Source organism: Salarias fasciatus, chromosome 11, assembly GCF_902148845.1.
Source record: "Salarias fasciatus chromosome 11, fSalaFa1.1, whole genome shotgun sequence".
Taxonomy (NCBI): Eukaryota; Metazoa; Chordata; class Actinopteri; order Blenniiformes; family Blenniidae; genus Salarias; species Salarias fasciatus.
The window spans coordinates 20,099,867-20,121,522 of NC_043755.1; the positions used below are offsets into that span (position 1 = coordinate 20,099,867).

Consider the following 21,656-nt stretch of genomic DNA (forward strand, 5'->3'; position numbering starts at 1 on the left):
GAATCCCTGACTCTTTAGGCCTGATTGCGGCGTTATTGAGTTTCGCCACTCATCCCACTGAGTATTCAGTGTTTTCCATAGATTTCTGTTCCTTTCTTCTGCTCCAACATACGGACCGTCTCTGTCTCTGGTAGCGGTGCAGAACGTTCATAGTACCTGAACACGCCTTCTCTTCCTCCTCCACAGCCCAGAGAGAAAGGCCGCATGCGATTCCACAAGCTGCAGAATGTCCAGATAGCGCTGGACTTCCTCAAACATCGGCAGGTGAGCTGCGTGAAAACAGAGTCTGAAACCGCCTGGGTGCGCTCGCTCCACGCTCTGATCACCCGCGAATGTCTCCCCAGGTCAAGCTGGTCAACATCAGGAATGACGACATCGCCGACGGGAACCCCAAGCTGACCCTGGGGTTAATATGGACCATCATCCTCCACTTCCAGGTCTCCTCCTCTGTCAGTGTTGTGTTCCATTTTATTATTACTCTGTCGCCTTGTCTCTGGGATCTGCTGCTCTCCACTGCTGTTTCTCCAACGGAGCCAATCAGAACGATGGACCCTCCTCTTGGAAACTCCACCTAAAAATACACGTTTTCTCATCGACAGACGCTCACATTACCCATTTCCTCTCTTAACACACTAACGCCACACGGCCCGGATCGGATGAACTGTTCGGAGAAATTAAACACCATCAGGGCGTGTGTGTGTGTGTGCATGAGTCAGCCTCTCCCAGAGGAGCGGGTGTGTCGAGCGGGGTGTCAGACATATTGACATGCTCCAAACACGCTTCCTGTGTGTGCCAGGGCAGAACTCCCCGGGCATCCCAGCCTCGCCCTCACAGGCACAGAAAACAGCGCTTTGGATTCATATTGAGAGGAAAAAAAGAAAGGAGCAGCTGATGTGAAGCATGGGAAAGGACGGAGACGGTGGCGTGCACACAGTGTGTGCCCTGTAGACACACACACTGTTCCCAGTCTTTATACTGTGATACAAAAGGAGGAAAATCAGACAGCTGGGTGGTGGCTGCTGGTGACTCATAAAGACTTGGCATCGAACGCCGAAGGAGTAAAGTTTCCATCTTATCAACGCTGCCCCGCTTCACTTCGTGTTGCTGTAATATCAAACAGTGAGCCGATACATGGAGCTCTTTATTTACTTTATTTCACGTCCTTATGACACATTGTTTGCAGATTTGCAAGATAAAAAAACAGGAGGTTCAAGCCACCACTCCTGCCTGCCATGATTCATCTTCTCCACTCAAGCTTCCTGAATGAAACTTTATCTGTGTGTCACAGCTGCCTCGGTGGTTTTCAAAATCAAGCAACTCAATCCAGAAAAAAATACTCAAATCGACTGGTATTAATAATAAGAAACAATACAAAATCAATGGTGAAAGATAAATTATGTTCATGATTAAAAAACACTGATGGTGCATTCATGCAGCTGCAAACTCAGAAACTCGTCTGCAGGTAGACAAACGATACGGCATCACATTTGCTCATGAAGCAATAATGTTTACTTTATTTATACTGAAATATATCTGCTTTTGTCGGCAGCAAACTTTGTAAGACTAATGCCTTGATGTCAAACTCATTTTACTTCAGAGGCCTCATACGAGCCCAGTGTCGTCCACAGTGAGCCCACTGGTAAAATAACACCGGGTTAGCCTTTAGATTTCACATTAGAAGTTTCTTTGTTGTAGCACTGAGTAGAAGTTTTGAAAAGTCTGTTTTTGCACAACGTTTCTCAGTTAGTGCCAAAAATTAAAAGAATCTCAGCAAAATTCTCTGACCTGTCCAAAAAAAAAAAGTTCCATTTTGGAGCATTTTTGCACATTAAAAAAAAAAAAAAAAAAAAAAAACCTTATCCTGACAAACTGTGTTGAAAAATCACTCGCTTCTATATTTACTTGAAGTTTTCCTGGGCCAGATTGGAGCCTCTTGAGGAAGTTTTTTTTTGTCTCTTGGACCTTATATTTGACACCCCTTGTTTAGTAGTTTTTACCTCAAAAACAATGTATCTTTATTACATGGTATGTATTTAAAAAGTGATATTTTTGTGGGACCTTCTACATTCCAAGCTGTTTATTCCCACTTGGAAAGCGTTCCGAAGTGTTTGGGAGGTTGGAAAAGTTACCCAGTGAGACAGCTGTTCATGAATGCACCATTAAAACAGATCAGTTTGAAATTAAAATTAAAAACTGGGTCTTTTGGTTTCCACTAATGACTAATTTTATTTTCCAAATTTCCTCAGCGTACATTACCCACAATCCCTCTGTGTGCCTCGGCGCTGACGTTGTCTTTCTGCTCGGATCGCTCCAGATCTCAGACATTCAGGTGAACGGCCAGTCGGAGGACATGACGGCCAAAGAGAAGCTGCTGCTCTGGTCCCAGAGGATGACGGACGACTACCAGGGCATCCGCTGCGACAACTTCACCACCAGCTGGAGGGACGGCAAGCTCTTCAACGCCGTCATACACAAGCACTAGTGAGTCTGCTGCCTTTACAAGCCTTTTCTGTCACGCTTGGCAGGTACAGCAGTGCAGCCTGGGGATGCGGGGCTTTCTAATTACTCTTTAAGGTCATAAAGCTCCATCCCCTATAAGTTTAATTTAATGTGGCGTGCAGCGGAGCAGGAGTGAGCCTCTGGAATGCCTTCAAATGTCAAATTACCTTTGATAATATTCCAGTTTTAACCGGCGCACCAACACTAAGCTCTTGCCCTCAGCACTTAGAAGACATCTCAGCTCTTTAGCCGGCTGTTTTACAGTGAGGGCTCTGTTGATTTTAACCCTTTCCGTCCTGGATTTGAAGCGTATTTGGCTCGACTTAGCCGGATTCTGTAATCTAAATGTTCTGTTTTTCTCTGCTTCCAACAAAAAGTAAAACTCTTTTCATGGTAGAAGGGAGATTTCAATTTGAGCTTTAGTATTTACTCATGCACAGTCTGCAGCTCAATTCATGAGCTAATATCTCATTACAATCTCAACAAATTAAGCAATAAAAATGTCTTTCAACTAGATAATGGAAAGTTTTTTTCAATTCCTTCAATTATTCAACAGTTTAATGGCTAATTCATTCATTAAACTGAACTGCAACGAGCCATAAACAGTTACAGAAGGATTCAAGTCATTTTGCATCGTAACAGTTGAGATTAACATGAACGGCAAAAGTATCTAAATGATTCATTGCCTTTACCTGGCCTTTCTTTAAAAATCTATTTTTTGTTTTTTTGTTTTCTAGTAACTCCACCTAACAGCACTCACACCTTTTAAGAACGTCTGCATTCATGTGTCTCCAAGATCCTCTGAAGCCTCTGGGCTCAGAATACCAGGCGTAGGTGTTGGCTCTGAGTCATTCTGGACTCGGTCTCGGTATTAAGGTGTTATTTTTGAGATCATGATGTCTCTGTTAAATCTGATGGGCTTGTGAAACAGTTTAAACCTCCCTATCAGAAAGTAAAATCTGTCCTCCTTGCTGTTGAACCGTAAACATTGCAATCCCCTCCAAAGCTGTTGTTAGATTGGGTTTAGCGACTGGAGATTGCCTTTGTTTGGTGGCATCATGGGAAATAAATGTTGTCGGGTTTCTCAGGAAGCTCCGTCAATAAAAAGTGCTTGGTTTTATAACAATGCAAAATAGAAAAAGGAGGAATTATATTGAAGAAATGTTTGCTTTTTCATCATCGCCATTATGATTGGAGTGAAAAAGATGCCTGCAGGGACAGGTTTCCTTCAACCTGAGCATGTACCTGCAGTCGAGGCTGGCTCGCTTCTGCTTTTCATAAATGTCAAGGGTGTGGTGTGTGTGTGGGCGTACCTGTAACACTGTGTGTGAGTGTGTGTGTCTGTGAAAGCTGCGCTGTTAGTTTGTGCTCAGGCATCGGTCAGGACGGGATGTCCAGGATTTGAAAACATACAAAGCTTTCTGATCTGGATTTGCAAAGCTGACGGACGCTTTGGAAAGTGTGGTCGAAGATCAGTCTTGAGGTTTTTCTAACTTTTATGAGGAATTAATAAGAGAGTTTTTAGAAGATGATGGGCAACCAGGACGTGGATTTGCTTGGACTTGTGTGAGCTGCAGCCGGCTGCCATGTTCAGCTCCAGGAAGAAGCCCAGGCAGAAGAAGCGCAGCCTGAGCTTCGTGGGCAGGAAGGTGTCGCGCTCCGTCAGCGATGTGGAGGACCGGGTGGTCATGCTGTGCGAGGACGTCCCCTCGGAGGCGTCCTCCTGGGACTCGGGGAGGGGCTCTCAGAGCTCGGGGGCTCGCTCCAGCAGCGAGGAGCTGGGCCACGGGTGGAGGCCTCACAGCTTCCACGGCAGAGAGGGGCAGCGCTCGCGGCGCTCCGTCCGGGTGGAGGCTGCGCCCGTGTACGCCGTTAGTACAGTGCATCCGCCGCCACGCGTCAGAGAGATGTACGAATCCCAATCACTCACTTGACTGCATGTGAAGAATTAATGTATCTGTTCAGTAATAATCGCTCATGCATGCCTGCTGAGCGGCGACGGGCTTCTCCGGGAGTCGTGCCGTGGCTGGTCGCCCGCTCGCCGCCTAACATTCCATCTATAGATGCTCTGAGAGTCAAACAGCCAGAGGACAGAAGCAGGCAGGTGCTGCTACAGGTTTCTCACAAAGCGAGCAGGTGGACTTGTTTTTCTAGTATTTAGCCAGTGGCAGGAAGTGAGAGAGGCTGCGGCCGCACGGGGATGGAAGACGGACCAACTCTGGTTTTAAAAAGCTTTTAATACAGAAATGAAACATCTTTAATTGTTTGGAACTGTTTTCACTGTTACACTGATAATAGAATTATAATTCATTCACAATATACCACATACATTGATTTTTATCCTCTATGAATTTTTTTTCATAATTTTTTTATAAAAAAAACTGTAGGAAAATAACATTCCTCTCATCTTGTTCCAAACTGTGACAGTCACCAATTTAAGCACCAATTTAAGCATAATCTGTTCCTGTCTTGTGACATTTGGGCTTTCATGTTAAAATATTCTTAAAAGGAAACATGAAAAGGGATTTTTTTCATGTTGGTTTCACAACTTTTGAAGCAAGAACGTTGTTTATAAAAAAAAATCTGGGATGTAAGTCCAGTCAGGGGAAGTCAATCCAAAGCAGGAAATAAAATAAAGCTCGATTGATGCTGTCACTCACTTATAAAACAGAAACTCATTGGAAAATGTTTTTGCAAGCTTCCTAAAGCTTGTGAGATTTTACTGTAGCAGTAGGACTCTGATGGCAGAGGGAAGGACTTAAAATATGTAGAAATGAATCCCTACAACTCATTTAATGAATAAACTATTGGAATTTCTGCAGAACACCAGATGAAAACAGCCTTTCTTTAAAAACGTGTTCAGTTAATGTCCTTCCATCCTGATGATTATTGGTGTTTCTCTGTTTCCCAGCCCCAGGCTCATCGACATGGGCAGAGTGTACCGACAGAGCAACCAGGACAACCTGGAGCAGGCGTTCAGCGTGGCGGAGAGGGACCTGGGCGTGACGCGCCTGCTGGACCCCGAGGGTTCGTCTCCTCGACGCTCAGCACACGAAAACCTTCTGTAGCTCCTCGCTGAAGCCCCGACTCAGTGTTCCCTCGCTCTTTCAGACGTCGACGTGCCGCACCCTGACGAGAAATCCATCATCACATACGTGTCGTCCCTGTACGACGCCATGCCTCGGGTCGAAGTGCACGGCACCAGAACCACTGTAAGCAGAGGAGGAGAGGCTGCGTTAGAAATGGTCACACAGATGTCTGCTGGAACATGATCGTGTTTATTTTAAACTGACGTACCCTGTGACTCTTAGAAACAAGGTTTTTGTTATCTAGAAGCGTTTCAGAGACAAATGGGAGTCTTGTGAAAGGAAGTATTGAAGGAAATTGGCTTCTGCTGCTAGAGAAGGAAGGGATTTGTCGCATATGAAGTCATGTTTTAAAACTTTACCTGTGTCGACACATTGGTCACAGTTTGCTTCAGAAGTGTCCACGAGTTTCCTTTTGCTTCAACATAAAGAACCACAGATACATTGTTGAAATCATCTGATTCAGTGCAGTTTTTTTAAATAGCCATTTGAGAGATTATTTCTCATCGCCTAATCCAGGAGAAAGAACGTTTCTATTTCTCCCACCATTGTTTTACTTCTCCCTCCCTGTCCAGCGACACCCTCCTCTCCTCTCAATCTCCACATTCACGCTCACAAGACCTGGATTGTGAGCAGCTAATTGAGTTTAGGATAGTGTGTGTGTGTTTGTGTGTGTGTGTGTGTGTGAGACTGAAGGTTCGCCGTCAGCTGCTGTTCACCGTCTCTGCCGTCTCTCCTGCAGGAGCTGGAGCTGCGCTGGCAGGAATACTACGAGCTGGTGACTCTGCTCCTGCAGTGGATCCGACACCATGTCATGATCTTCGAGGAGAGGCAGTTCCCCGCCAGCTATGAGGAGATCGAGGTGAGCTGAGCTTTAGTTCATACATATTTTGAGGTTTTCTCTCAATCCTGATCAAGAAAAAGTAGTTTGCGTGTTTAAGTGTAATGGCTAGCATAACGTCTGAGCGTGTGCTGTTAGATAACTCTATTCAGGGGCATTGCTGGAGTGTGGGTGGGGCAGCACCGCCGCTGAGAACAAGCAGCCAAGAGACAGATGTTTCATATTTAAACTTTTAAGTTTTCCCACTTTGCCTCTCCGTCACGCTTCAGGACAAAACTCTGGCCTGACTTTAGAGTGTTTCTCTGATTCTCTGTGAAACCAGAGCACCGCCGTCACGAGTAGGTTTCTTTAAAAAACGGCGTACCAAGTCAAGTTTGCTCCTGGTTTTATTTCCTCTCTTCACTCAGACAGTTAGATTCTGTGATTCTGCGGTTGATTCGATTTCCAGCAGTCACGGGAACAGACGTCAGGTCGCCTCATTGTTTCAGCCCCGTCCGCTGCAGGGCCACTTTGTCTTCTCATCAAGAGACATTTAAATCATTTTCAAAGAAAGCTGTAGATTGCCTCTATAATTGTCGATTTTCTACGTTTTTATTTTCCGTAGCTTCTTTGGCGTCAGTTCTTGAAATTCAAAGAGAGCGAGCTGCCAGTGAAAGAGTCTGACAAGAACCGCTCCAAACACATCTACCAGACATTCGAGGTACGTTCTCCTCTCTTTTCCTCCCGAACATTGATCAAATGCATTTTGACTAATCTGTTGTGTTTGTTATGCACAGAGTGCCGTGCATGCCGGTCAGGTGAAGGTCCCTCCAGGCTACCATCCCATCGACGTGGAGAAGGAATGGGGTCGACTGCATGTGGCCATCCTGGAGAGAGAGCGGCTGCTCCGGATAGAGTTTGAGAGGTCAGGACGGCAGCAGATGCTACCAAATAATCACCTGATTGAGTAACAAACACACGAATTTCAGAAAACAAACAGTATCCTGTTGGTCAGACGTGACAGTCTGTCAAAAATCAGGCTAATAGATGAACTGTGTTTCCTGATGGGATTACAATAATCTCAACTTTCTCCTGTAACACTGACAAGAAAAGCGTTTGAATAACACACTGCATTTTAAACACAGAAATACGTTTGTGCAGTAATACAGGAGGGAACGCAATTAAATTATTCCTTAACCCTCTCTGCCCCAATCCAGCTGCCCTCTGCACACAGAACATATAAATCTGGATTATATTTTAAATCTCAATGCTTTCTTATGGATCTGTTCTTCTGCTGCGGCACACAGCCTGTTCAATTTGATAATATAAAATATTACATAATTTCTAGATTGAATTAAAAGCTGAGGTTTTTTTCTGGATAACAGATCCATGATAGAAGGATCGTAGCCAAAATAAAGTCACTTCTTCCTTTTGCATCTTATCTATTCCTCTGCTGTATTTCATCAGAACAGTAAAACCAAGAGATGAACCAATACGAGCGCTGACCCAGCAGACTCTCAATCCAGGATCGATACAGATCAAATTAGATTTGTTGACTAAAGTTTGACAATGACTAAATTACATCATCAGTTATTTTTTTGCAATAATAACTTTCAAGACAATTAGTTTCAGTGATCTTTACTGCCTTTTTAATAAATCAGGGAACTTGGACAGTATCATAACAGTTGGTAACATTCGCATGACATCGGTAAAAACCAGGAGGTCAACACAGATGAGAGCTATTAACCCTTTTAGCACTATAATAATAGATTTAAGGTTAGGAGGGGTAGCTGATTCCTCCAGTTTGAATGAACAAAATTGCACGAAGTAGGGAGGAGTTACAGTAATTTGAAATACACCTGAAATACAGTTGCACCGCGGTTTCACCGGTGATCCCTGCCGTTCTAATGTTTAGTATTTCTGAGACATGAATTTATTTAAATGTACCTTAAATCCTCAGTTTTTTCTTCAAACTGCTTCAAGTTTGACCAAGTTCAAGTCTTTTCTCCTCACCCATCAGTCACTACTTTCCTCATTGTCATGAGTTCTCCAACGCAGAATTGGAAAATCATCAGATACTATTAAGCCAGATGAAACACAACGAGACACAGCAGTTTTTATTGGAGAAATTTTGCCTCATGGCTGGAAAATGGCATGATTTCATGTCATGGGATTGTCTGGGAAGTGCTCGGTCCGCCTGTCTTATTTTCGCCTCTGAGACTCGGAGCAGACTCGACTTCTTTGTCTGTAAACGGAGGAGATTTTCTCCCACTGCGAGCTTTTTGAGCGACAGAGTGGCGACAGTGTGAGGAGGGCTAACTCCAGCGGTAGATAAGATATGGCGTTCGTCTCCGACCCTCATAAGCTCGAGTTTTTGTTGCGTCCTCGGCGGCCGTGAGTGATTTTGATCTCTTGAACAGTCCAGGGCGACTCTTTGGTGACTGGCTGATGACCACGGAGGTGTTTTTGTCTCACTGATCTTCATTTCTCTTTTGTTCAGACTCGAGAGGCTCCAGAGGATTTACAGTAAAGTCCAGATGGAGTCTGGAGCGTCTGACGATCAGCTCAACCACCTGGAGGCGCTGCTGCAGACGGTGAGTCCTCCTCAGGTCCAGCTCTTCGAATAACAGCTTTACAGATACTTGAATTTTCTTCTTGTAGAGCAGAGCTGTGCACCATAAGACTCGGGGGCCATAAGTGGCCCTTCAGCTCTGAGAAATCCTGAATCGAATGAACATTCCCGTTATTATTGGCTTTATTAAATCGAAAATGGTCACATCTCTTATGTTATTGGCCATTATTGCATTATTGGTTGTATCTAGCATCTTGGCTTGCAGAGCAAAAGGTTGTTACCGTGCAAAATGGGTGTTTCACAGCGAATAAAAGAAGATAAATAATGGAAGAAATTGCATTTATGTACTTCTGTACTAAACTCAAAATTTAGAAAAATGAAGTCATGCTTTCCAGAGAAAAGCAAGGAAAGAAAAGTGACGCAGAGCAACAGTTGTTTATAAAAATTCCTCAACAGATCATTCTTATTGAGCAAAACTCTGGTCAACTTAAGATATGGCTGTTGATCAAAGTGTGACCTTAAAATCAAATTCTGTGTCCCCGTCTTCCAGGATATCCGTCTGATGAACGCAGGGAAGCCTCCTCAGCACACGGCAGAAGTGGAAAGAGAGCTGGACAAGGCAGACAACGTGGTCCGCCTGCTGTTCAATGACGTGCAGGTTCTCAAGGATGGGCGCCACCCTCAGGCTGACCAGATGTACCGCAGGTAGGTTCACTCAACTCATTCAACTTCATCCTAACAAAGGTTGGGATTTGTTAACATTCCTGGGGGGTATTTCTGTACGCAGAGTTTACCGTCTTCACGAGCGCCTGGTCAACCTGCGCAGCGACTACAACCTGCGTCTGAAGAACGCGGTGTCGATCTCCACCATTTCCCTGAAGCAGTCGGCCCAGCAGCCCAGCATGAAGCCGCGGCCCGAACTGGACGACGTGACCCTGCGCTACGTCCAGGACCTGCTGGCCTGGGTGGAGGACAACCAGCGCCGCATCGACGAGTCGGAGTGGGGCTCCGATCTGCCCTCCGTGGAGTCCCAGCTGGGCAGCCACCGAGGCCTGCACCAGACCGTCGAGGACTTCAAGTCCAAGATCGAGCGGGCCAAGGCCGACGAGGTGATTTATTTATAAATTATTCATTAATTCTCACGAGTCACATCCAGCTGCTTGGACATATTGTCCCTTCAGGTTGTTTACAGTGCTTCCGTCTGTCTCACTCGCGTCTGTTTCACCTTTCCAGAGCCAGTTGTCACCCATCAGCAAGGCCGCATACAAAGAATACCTGGGAAAACTGGACCTGCAGTACGGAAAACTACTGGTGAGTATTTCTAACGTTGCTTCATTGTTATTTTAGTTTCTTTGTACATTCAGGTTGTCAGTATTGGAAAAACCCATTTTCATGACGCTTTAATGCTTTCTGTAGAACTCCTCCAAGTCCCGCCTGAGGAACTTGGACGCGCTGCACGCCTTCGTCAGCGCCGCCACCAAAGAGCTGATGTGGTTGAACGACAAAGAGGAGGAGGAGGTCAACTACGACTGGAGTGACAGGAACACCAACATGACGGTCAAGAAAGACAACTACTCGGTGGGTTCAGCAAGCGAAGCGAGACGAGACATTTAGCAGCGTAACCTGTGAATTTCAGCCCCTTTTAATTCTCCTCAGTCTGCTTTTAAATCCTGATTGTGTGATTTGGCTTCTTCAGGGTCTCATGCGAGAGCTGGAGCTGAGGGAGAGGAAGGTCAATGACATCCAGGCCTTGGGAGACAAACTCGTCAGGGATGGACATCCTGGAAAGAAAACAGTTGAGGTGAGTTCGGCTGAACGACTTGTTTTAGATAAAATTCCCAATGAGGCACCACAGTGACCCCGTGTGGCTTCTCCCGCTGTCCTGCAGGCCTTTACCGCCGCCCTGCAGACCCAGTGGAGCTGGATCCTGCAGCTGTGCTGCTGCATCGAGGCTCATCTCAAGGAAAACACAGCCTACTACCAGGTGTGCAACTCTGAAATCTGAAATCTGCTCTGCTGTAAGTATTCTGCACATCCAGAATCCGTTCTCACACAGCCTCCCGTCTCTGCAGTTCTTCGCTGATGTGAAAGACACTCAGGACAAGATGAAGAAGATGCAGGAGAACATGAAAAAGAAATACAGCTGCGACCGCTCCACGACCGCCACGCGCCTGGAGGACCTGCTGCAGGACGCCGTGGTGAGGAGACGAGCCAAGACACATCGAGGCAGGGGCTTTCCTGTTCCTGTTTCTACAACCGAGTTTCTGATTTCATTTGACCAGGACGAGAAAGAGCAGCTGAACGAGTTCAAGAGCCAGGTGACCAACCTGAACAAGAGAGCCAAGTCCATCATCCAGCTGAAACCACGCAACCCCACCACCTCCATCAAGGGAAAGCTGCCCGTCCAGGCCGTCTGCGACTTCAAGCAGCAGGAGGTGAGAGGAGTCCATAGCTAGCGTGGAGCCATCCATCCATTCATTCATTACAGTCAGCAGGAAACTGAGCCTGGATTGTGTTTCAGATCACCGTCCACAAGGGAGACGAGTGTGCTCTTCTCAACAACTCCCAGCCCTTCAAGTGGAAGGTGTTGAACCGCTCCGGACACGAGGCGGTGGTGCCGTCGGTCTGCTTCCTGGTCCCTCCGGTCAATAAGGAGGCCGTGGACAGCGTCTCCAGGTACGAACTCAGAAAGAGAAGAACGGACTTTCTTCAGATTTACAGTCAGATGTGCAGAGACTAACGCAACACGTGTTGAATTTGTGTCTGGCTCCAGTCTGGACTCGGGTCATCAGCAGATGGTGTCCATGTGGCAGCTGCTCCACACGGACATGAAGAGCCTGCTGTCCTGGCAGTACCTGATGAGGGACTTCACACAGATCCGCTCCTGGAACATCACCATGGTTCGTCTCACCCACTTTAGCTTTGATTTTCGTATTTTCCCTAAACGCTTATTGATGGCACGGTGGTGTAGTGGTTAGCTCTCTTGCCTCATAGCAAGAATTTCTGGCTTTGAGTCGAGTGTTAGAGGTTCATTGGTTGACCATAATTTGTGCGATTGTTCTGTGATGGATTGGCTTCTGCTTTTACCCCACTGCTAGCCACAACCCCAAATTGGTTAAATGATAAAAATTGAAGCCAATTTTCTGGATTGACATCAGATTTTATAATTAACTTAATTTTACTTTATTGTGTTGTGTTGTGGCATATTTTAATTTAATTTCAAAGCATTGTTTATAGACATAGGCTTTCTATAATAACAGTTGTTTTATTAAATGTATTTTCAGTTTCTTTTCACCCAAATTCAATTTATTTTAATAATAAAGTACTTAAAATGTAAAACTTATAATGAAAAAATTGTGGAATTGTTGACTCAAAGTCATCCTTTATTCTGCTGTAATTCAGCTTTCATTGTAAAATTGCTTTAGATTATCTTTATTTGTTTAGAGACTTGAGCCACATCCCTCACTGTATCGTAAGAGATGAAGTTTACATCATTTTGCGCTGTTATTTCTCCAAATATGTGGTCACAGTCATCTTTTATTCAACATTATGGTTTTCAAATAAATTCAAAAATTCTCAACACAGTTTTAGTATAAAAGCACATTTAAATGTGTGTTTAAGAAGCTGAGAAAAGCTCCAAAATACATTCCAGCATCAGATATGTTCAGTGTCCTAATCCCGTCCTTTTTTGATCTTCTGCCTGACTGCGCAGTTAAAAACCATGAAGCCGGAGGAGTACCGTCTCATCATAAGGAACCTGGAGCTCCACTACCAGGACTTCATGCGCGACAGTCAGGACTCGCAGCTCTTCGGCCCCGACGACCGCATGCAGGTGGAGGACGACTACACCAAGTCCTCCCAGCACTTCGAAGGCCTGATTCGCTCCATGGAGAAAGGTAAAACCCCTCCCTCCTCATTATGACCTCTTCACTTTGACTATTTACATCTTTACAAATGGAATTGAAAAGAAATATGCAGCAACTTTACAATCCTCAATTCACCTTTTAGGACAAATGGCTGTTAGGCTTAAAGGTGAGTGGTGTTCAGCCAGGCTGCAGAGTGGACGCGCTTCCCAGCTTTGACTTGGATTTTCACAGACGATGAGATGAGATTAGATGAGAGTCGTGTGTGACTGCATGTTGCTGTGATTCCCGTGTCTTTAGAGTCCACGCTGTCGGTTAGGTGGCAGCTGTATGTTCCTGCTTCTTGTCATGCGGCAGCAAATTGATCACATATAGACGCTGTACAGTATGCAATGGACGTCGCACTCGTGTGTCTGCACATTTCAGCCACACCTCGTGAAGGACTGCATGTGCAATGTCGCTTTGATTGCACTGCAGCACCGCAGCAGAATGAGAACAAAACGTTCCTTACAGTAAAACCGCGTCTGTTTGTCTGCGCAGTGTTTTACTTTTGAGTTCTTTAACTTCTCCGGAGTAACACGGCTGCTGTCTCCTAGGTCAAAAGGACGAGACTCTGTGTAAGAACTACCTCTCCGAGGTGAAAGATCTGCGTGTGCGCATCGAGGACTGCGAGGCTCGCACTGTGGCTCGCATCCGCAAACCCGTGGAGAAAGACCCTCTGAAGGAATGCATCCAGAAAGCCTCGGATCAGCAGGTACTGAGCACCACTCTCCCAAGACGGCACTCATCTCCTTGTTTTGATGCTAAGCTTTGTGTGGTATACCAGGGAGCAGCGGGGTGTGTACTCACACTGCAGCAGCAGCCGCACAGCAGGGGGGAGCAGATGAAGGAGTGGAAAACAAAGGAACAGAAACACAAGTCAAGTTGTAGAAACGTCCCGACGGCTTCAGCCGTAGTAGTTCTGGAGTGTGGGGATGCATTCGGGAGTAGAATCTGCTTTCAGTTCTGAGGTTATTCAGAGTTCAGGACGACTGGCAGAGATTTCAGGGCCGCTGGCTTCTTTCCTAAATCAGCCAAACGGCACCCTGCTGATCTCAAGCTTTTAAACTTTGAACAATGCCGCAAGCTGAATCACATGACAAGAACCCTAAGGCAGGACCGTGAAAAATTTAAAGATTTCTTCAAAAAAAAGTTTTCTTGGACTGGATTCTAATTATTTGATTATTTCCTAACAAGTTTCAGTGAAACTTGCTCATGCATTTATTTTCTGTAGGCTGGATTATCGTGACACCGTGTCTTTCAGTTAAAAAAAAAATGTGTTCGACAGCAGCGGCTCATTGCCTTTCCTTGTTGTGCAGAAAGTCCATGTGGAGCTTGACGGCCTCAAGAAGGACCTGGATAAGATGTCTGTGAAGACGAAGGAGGTCTTGTCGTCCCAGCAGTCCGCCTCGGCCCCCGTGCTCCGGTCCGAGCTTGAACTCACCGTGCAGAAGATGGATCATGCCTATAATCTCTCCTCTGTCTATATGGACAAGTGAGCACTCCGATCACTCCCTCTAAAGGAAACATGCATGTTCTCCGACATTCTTCAGCCCTCGTCACTGACACTCTTGTCTTCATTACCAGGTTAAAGACGGTTGAAATGGTCATCAGGAACACGCAGGGTGCAGAGGGAGTTCTCAAGCAGTACGAGGACTGTCTGCGCGAGGTTCACACTGTGCCCAGTGACGTCAAGGAAGTGGAGTCCTACAGAGCAACGCTCAAGGTTCGAAAACACTCGATGATCTCACTGTTTTCAGACATTGCAGACTAAATGGACAAATTGTCATCGTTCTTGCATTTTGGTCTTGCAGAAAATGCGAGCCGAGGCCGAAGGCGAGCAGCCAGTGTTCGATTCCCTGGAGGAGGAGCTGAAGAAGGCCTCCTCCGTGAGCGACAAGATGTCCCGCGTCCATAGCGACCGGGACGTGGAGCTGGACCACTACCGCCAGCACCTGTCCGGCCTCCAGGACCGCTGGAAGGCCGTGTTCTCCCAGATCGACCTGCGCCAGAGAGAGCTGGAGCAGCTCGGCCGCCAGCTGGGCTACTACCGAGAGAGCTACGACTGGCTGATCCGCTGGATCGGCGACGCCAAGCAGCGGCAGGAGAAGATCCAGGCCGTGTCCATCACCGACAGCAAAACTCTCAAAGAACAACTCGCCCAGGAGAAAGTAAGTGTCAAACCCACGAAATGAACCGTACTGTCTGAGAAACTACTCAACTTGACTTTCTTTTTTTTTTTTTTTTCACAGAAACTGCTGGAGGAGATCGAACAGAACAAAGACAAAGTGGATGAGTGTCAGAAATATGCTAAGGCATACATTGACACCATCAAGGTAGGACTGTTTTACTTAGATAAGGGTTGTCAAACACAAGGAGCATGGTTTAATACCAGCCAGCAAGAAGCTCCAATCCAGCTCATTCAAACCACCAAGAAAGCTGTAAAAATTTCAGACAAAACCATGACTTTCTTAGCATAGAGGAAAAGTTTTCCAGGAGTTGCTTTTTCAGTCACTACCGTCAGTGTTGTTGCGGAAATGGTCGCCCAAAACGCAACAGCAGGTTTCCGTTGTCCCTAAAAACTTTGTGCAAATGCAGCCTGACCTGATATCATTGTGAGCTAACTAGCATTAGCCTCAAAGCGGGAGTAATTGTTTGATTTTCGCAAAACTGTAGACATTTCCATTACGCATAATCTGTGTCTCAACAAAATAAAACTTCAAAGTTTAAATTTAAATTTCATTATGGCACTGTTTTACCAGTCCAGGTAGTATGTGGCCCCTGAACAAAAAAGTGTTTGACACCCCTGACTGAAGCAGTTTTGTCATTTAACGCATTAAAGAAATGTTTTTTTTAGTATCACTGATAATGTTTTTTTTTTGTTTTTTTTTTCAAACAGGACTATGAGCTCCAGCTGGTTGCCTACAAAGCTCATGTGGAGCCTCTCACTTCTCCCTTGAAGAAAACCAAACTGGATTCTGCCTCTGACAATATTATCCAGGAAGTGCGTTCAAGGACTGGTGAATATGTGGACTGTTTGCTGTGCATGTTAGGTAATGTTAAGACACGCTGTCTGTTCTCTTCCCACGTCAGTACGTCACGCTGAGGACGCGCTACAGCGAGCTGATGACTCTGACGAGTCAGTACATCAAGTTCATCACCGACACGCAGCGCCGCCTGGAGGACGAGGAGGTGCGTGACAACTGGCTGAGGATCCCAAACAAGCTAAACCCTAACATTAACCTAACCAACCAAACAAATAACCAACCAACAAACAGAAACACCCGCCGACCATCGACTGCACGCATGCACACACTGTTCTCTGTGCCTCGTGTGCAAACACACACACACACACACACACACACACACACACACACACACACACACACACACACACACACACACACACACACACGACGTTAATGTACGGGTGACAAACGGTTCCTTTACACTGGTTACGCATGAAACATTGGCATGCTGTAGCTTACCTGTGAGAGAGAGAGAAGCATATTTTATGCTTCCCTTCACAGATGTGGGATTAGTTTTTATCAAATAATACTTTTAGATACACTGTATTTTGTTTTAAGTGATTATACGATCAGAGTGACCATTGCTCTGGGTGTTTAAATACAACACAGTGTTGCGTGTTCATTCACATGTTGAGGACTCATATTCATCCATTCCATGTGTTGTGCCATTCAGAATGAGGGGTTCTTTCTTTCACTTCTTTTTTCAGTTTTTTATTTTTTTCTTTATTCCCTGAGGTTTATAACAACTGGTCGAGCCTGGATCTTGTGGTCTTCAACACTCTTTTTTTCCCTAAATTAAAACAAAAATTTCCAGTTTTACATTTTCTAACACCGGTGTTTTTGTTTCTTTGCTTCTCTAAACTGCCTGCCAGTGCTTTGCCATGACGAATGCTTAACTTGTCTGAGCATTAAAGAGGTAAATTTCTGTGTTTACGGTGCCTTCCCACCATGTTATCCTCATTCCTGTTGCAATCCTAACATCCTCATCCCACTCGAGCTTCATTTTGACTTTACGTTGCATCTTCATTTCCTTTTGTCACTTCTGCCTTTCAGATAAAAACACACCCTGCTCCTACTGTCTCTAATGTCTTTATGTGACCATATCCCTTTATTAGCCAGCTAACCTGCTCCCTGAACTCATCGCAGCAGCCGGTTTATTGACCGACCCTCGATTAACCCACACTTTGACTTTCCTCTCAATCTCTTTGTCACACATGGTGATTTAAAGAACCCCCAGTGCATGGGAGATAAGAAAAACAGTGTCAAAGAGTGGTGTGAATAATTCTCTTAACATCAGATGTTGCTTCAAAAATACTGAACTGATTATTCCCACAAATTCCATCCAGATGGTTTAAAGGACATCAAACAATAGTGGTGATTCCAAATAGACTGTGTGGGAATCATGGAGCCAATTTACCATTGATTTTGGCAAAGTCTAAATTATGATTGAGCGCTACATTGATTATGAAAGAATCAATGCTACAGCTACAGATGCATGCCATATGATTTCCTTGCTGTGTTGTGAAGTGATATTTTGTTTCCATACATTAATCATGACATCCTCACCCTCAGTTTTTTTTTCCTGATTTGTCTTGTTGAATTATGTTGATTGATTGCATCGTGAATTTAACATCATTAATGAATGTGCATCTAATTTGCATCTAGTGATTGTTCTTTTTAATTAATCTTGAAGCTAATTTTAACAATAACATTGCTTGGGTAATACCGTGCATTAAAAAGCTCTTATTTCAGTGTGTGTTGGATGTGATTACTGTCGTAATTACAGCTTTAACTCACACAGTTTTGAGCTGATTAATGTAACGTATTGCCTTTAACCTGTCATGCTTGATTATAATCCTTTCTTTACCATTTGCTTCCACTAATGCAGAAAGCTGCAGAGAAACTCAAAGCTGAAGAACAGAAAAAAATGGCCGAGATGCAGGCTGAGTTAGACAAGCAGAAGCAGTTAGCTGACGCTCACGCAAAGGCCATTGCTGAAGCTGAGAAAGAGGCCGAAGACCTGAAACGCAGAATGCAGGAAGAAGTGAGCAAGAGAGAAATCGCTGCTGTAGATGCAGAAAAGCAGAAGAGCAATGTCCAGCAGGAACTGTTTGAGCTCAGAAACCTCTCCGAGCAGCAGATCAAGGACAAATCCCAGCAAGTGGAGGACGCTCTTCAAAGTCGCTCCAAGATCGAAGAGGAAATCCGCCTCATCAGGATTCAGCTCGAGACAACAGTGAAACAGAAGTCCACCGCCGAATCGGAACTCAAGCAGCTTCGTGACCGAGCAGCTGAAGCGGAGAAATTCAGAAAGGCCGCCCAAGAAGAGGCTGAGAAGCTCCGGAAGCAGGTCAATGAAGAGACCCAGAAAAAGCGCTTGGCGGAGGAGGAGCTCAAACGTAAATCCGAAGCCGAGAGAGAAGCCGCCAAGCAAAAACAAAAAGCTCTGGAGGACCTCGAAAACCTGAAGATGCAGGCTGAAGAGGCTGAAAGGCAAGTGAAGCAGGCGGAGATTGAAAAGGAACGGCAAATCCATGTCGCTCAGGAGGCGGCTCAGAAGAGTGCCGCCGCAGAGCTCCAGAGCAGACACATTTCTTTTGTGGAGAAGACGTCGAAGCTCGAGGAGTCACTCAAACAAGAGCACGGCGCTGTGGTTCAGCTGCAACAAGAAGCAGCACGACTCAAAAAACAACAGGAGGATGCAGAAGATGCCAGAGAAGAGGCAGAAAAAGAGCTCGAGAAATGGAGACAGAAGGCCAATGAAGCCCTCCGCCTCAGACTGCAAGCCGAGGAAGAAGCTCACAAAAAGAGCCTCGCTCAAGAAGAGGCTGAGAAACAAAAGGAAGAGGCAGAGCGCGAGGCCAAAAAGAGATCTAAAGCTGAAGAATCTGCTCTGAAACAGAAAGAAATGGCAGAAAATGAGCTTGAGAGGCAGAGAAAGGTTGCTGAGAGCACAGCTCAGCAAAAACTCGCTGCCGAGCAAGAGCTCATTCGACTTCGTGCAGACTTTGACAACGCAGAGCAGCAGAGATCCCTCCTCGAAGATGAACTCTACCGCCTGAAGAATGAAGTTGCTGCGGCTCAGCAACAAAGGAAGCAGCTGGAAGATGAGCTGGCCAAAGTCAGGAGCGAAATGGACGTGCTCATTCAGCTCAAGTCTAAGGCAGAGAAAGAAACCATGTCCAACACTGAAAAGAGCAAACAACTCCTTGAGGCGGAAGCTGCCAAGATGAGAGACCTGGCAGAAGAGGCGAGCAAGCTCCGAGCCATCGCTGAGGAAGCCAAACACCAGAGACAAATCGCTGAAGAAGAAGCAGCTCGCCAGAGAGCAGAAGCTGAGAGAATCCTCAAAGAAAAACTTGCTGCAATAAGCGACGCCACACGCTTGAAGACAGAAGCTGAAATCGCCCTAAAAGAGAAAGAAGCAGAGAATGAGCGACTCCGTCGGCAGGCTGAAGATGAGGCTTATCACAGGAAAGCCCTTGAAGACCAGGCCAACCAGCACAAGCAGGAGATCGAGGAAAAGATAGTCCAACTCAAGAAGTCATCTGAAGCCGAAATGGAAAGACAGAAGGCGATAGTAGATGACACCCTCAAACAGAGACGGGTGGTTGAAGAAGAAATCCGAATCCTCAAGCTGAACTTTGAAAAGGCATCTTCTGGAAAACTTGACCTGGAGCTGGAATTGAATAAACTGAAAAACATCGCAGATGAAACTCAACAGAGCAAGCTCCAAGCAGAGGAAGAGGCAGAGAAGCTTCGGCAGCTTGTCCTTGAAGAGGAGAAACGGCGAAGGGAAGCCGAGGACAAGGTCAAGAAGATCGCTGCTGCAGAGGAGGAGGCGGCCCGACAACGCAAGGCAGCCCAGGACGAGCTTGAACGTCTGAAAAAGAAAGCAGAAGAAGCTCGAAAGCAGAAAGACGAGGCCGACGAAGAGGCTGAAAAGCAAATAGTTGCAGCTCAGCAAGCAGCCCTGAAATGCAGCGCGGCTGAGGAGCAAGTTCAGAGCGTCCTCGCTCAGCAGAAGGAAGATAGCATCATGCAGAAGAAGCTCAAGGATGAGTACGAGAAGGCCAAGAGGCTTGCCAAAGAGGCCGAGGCTGCCAAGGAGAAGGCAGAGAGGGAAGCAGCTCTCCTCCGTCAGCAAGCAGACGAGGCGGAGCGACAGAAGCTTGCTGCTGAGCAGGAAGCTGCAAACCAGGCCAAGGCCCAGGAAGATGCTGAGCGCTTGAGGAAGGAAGCCGAGTTTGAAGCCGCTAAGCGTGCTCAAGCCGAAGCCGCAGCAGTCAAGCAGAAGCAACAAGCCGATGCTGAAATGGCAAAGCACAAGAAGCTGGCCGAGCAGACCTTGAAGCAGAAGTTCCAAGTAGAGCAGGAGCTCACAAAGGTTAAGCTTCAGCTCGACGAAACGGACAAGCAGAAAGCAGTGCTGGATGACGAGCTGCAGCGCCTCAAGGATGAGGTCGATGACGCCGTAAAACAAAAAGCCCAGGTGGAGGAGGAGCTTTTCAAGGTCAAGGTTCAGATGGAGGAACTTCTCAAGCTGAAAAACCGAATCGAGGAGGAAAATCAGCGCCTCATCAAGAAAGACAAAGATAACACACAAAAATTCCTTGCAGAAGAGGCTGAAAATATGAAAAAGCTTGCCGAGGATGCTGCCAGACTCAGCGTGGAAGCCCAGGAGGCCGCACGCTTGAGACAGATAGCAGAAGACGATCTGAATCAGCAACGCGCTCTGGCAGAGAAAATGCTCAAAGAGAAAATGCAGGCCATACAAGAGGCGTCTCGGCTTAAAGCCGAGGCAGAGATGCTCCAGAAGCAGAAAGACCTGGCTCAGGAACAAGCGCAGAAGTTGCTGGAGGACAAACAACTCATGCAGCAGCGCCTGGACGAGGAGACGGAGGAGTTCCACAAGTCGCTGGAAGCAGAGAGGAAGAGGCAGTTAGAAATCATAGCCGAAGCCGAAAAACTGAAACTCCAGGTTTCGCAGCTCAGTGACGCCCAGGCCAAAGCTGAAGAAGAGGCGAAGAAGTTCAAGAAGCAAGCCGATACAATTGCTGCCCGTCTTCATGAGACTGAAATTGCCACCAAAGAGAAAAATACAATAGTGGAAGAGCTGGAAATCAAGAGAAAAAATACCAGCAAAGAGGCTGACGATTTACGCAGAGCTATCGCAGACCTAGAGAACGAGAAGGCTAGGCTGAAAAAGGAGGCTGAAGAACTTCAAAATAAGTCTAAAGAGGTATTGTGTCAAAAATGGCATAACTTAGCAGCGTATGTCATTGTTAACTCTATCTAAGAACTAACCCACTTCTATCTTAAAATTTCCTCTATCCCTGTCTCCGAATGTACTAATCATGAAACTCTATCTTTAATTTTGATTATAATTTTCATTTTTTACAGTGCACTATGCTCATGCAGATTGCATCCCGAATGTCCCTTCAAATCCTGGAATGATTAATTTTTTCTCTCCTCTCATTAATTTAAAGACACTTTATTCATTTTTTACAGGTTCACATCTCAGTTGCAATTCAGCAATCAAGTTTTTTTTTTTTTTTCTTCTTTTTGGTTCGAAGGGCACCATTCAAAAAAGTCAACTTGAAGTTTATCATATTTAGCTATTTATTTTGGTCAAAAATCAGTTTTAACTGTCCATTTTCATCCTCATTTATGTTAGCAAAGTCATGCATTCCACTTTCACAATTATGTCCTTAAAAAAGAAACACTTTTCACGAGTTGTTAACGTCC

At 45.7% G+C, this 21,656-nt stretch overlaps 1 protein-coding gene across 4 annotated transcripts in view; it reads left to right on the forward strand.

Moving 5' to 3' along the window:
- LOC115396391 (plectin-like) overlaps window positions 1-21,656 on the forward strand; it is a 131,661-nt gene that overhangs the window by 99,519 nt on the left and 10,486 nt on the right. For 3 of the 4 annotated variants that reach the window (XM_030102265.1, XM_030102263.1, XM_030102264.1), the window contains 28 exons: window positions 187-264; window positions 345-437; window positions 2,315-2,481; window positions 5,411-5,526; window positions 5,611-5,711; window positions 6,328-6,447; window positions 7,031-7,126; window positions 7,203-7,330; window positions 8,906-8,999; window positions 9,528-9,682; window positions 9,765-10,086; window positions 10,211-10,288; window positions 10,394-10,555; window positions 10,674-10,778; window positions 10,866-10,961; window positions 11,050-11,175; window positions 11,260-11,412; window positions 11,499-11,653; window positions 11,751-11,877; window positions 12,690-12,873; window positions 13,437-13,594; window positions 14,199-14,374; window positions 14,467-14,605; window positions 14,694-15,050; window positions 15,132-15,215; window positions 15,779-15,883; window positions 15,973-16,071; window positions 17,797-21,150. In XM_030102265.1, coding sequence (XP_029958125.1) covers window positions 187-264; window positions 345-437; window positions 2,315-2,481; window positions 5,411-5,526; window positions 5,611-5,711; window positions 6,328-6,447; window positions 7,031-7,126; window positions 7,203-7,330; window positions 8,906-8,999; window positions 9,528-9,682; window positions 9,765-10,086; window positions 10,211-10,288; window positions 10,394-10,555; window positions 10,674-10,778; window positions 10,866-10,961; window positions 11,050-11,175; window positions 11,260-11,412; window positions 11,499-11,653; window positions 11,751-11,877; window positions 12,690-12,873; window positions 13,437-13,594; window positions 14,199-14,374; window positions 14,467-14,605; window positions 14,694-15,050; window positions 15,132-15,215; window positions 15,779-15,883; window positions 15,973-16,071; window positions 17,797-21,150 — 7,128 coding nt within the window. Of the gene's footprint in view, window positions 1-186; window positions 265-344; window positions 450-2,314; window positions 2,482-5,410; window positions 5,527-5,610; window positions 5,712-6,327; window positions 6,448-7,030; window positions 7,127-7,202; window positions 7,331-8,905; window positions 9,000-9,527; window positions 9,683-9,764; window positions 10,087-10,210; window positions 10,289-10,393; window positions 10,556-10,673; window positions 10,779-10,865; window positions 10,962-11,049; window positions 11,176-11,259; window positions 11,413-11,498; window positions 11,654-11,750; window positions 11,878-12,689; window positions 12,874-13,436; window positions 13,595-14,198; window positions 14,375-14,466; window positions 14,606-14,693; window positions 15,051-15,131; window positions 15,216-15,778; window positions 15,884-15,972; window positions 16,072-17,796; window positions 21,151-21,656 lie in introns of all 4 variants that reach the window. The other variant, XM_030102261.1, reaches the window with a different exon arrangement.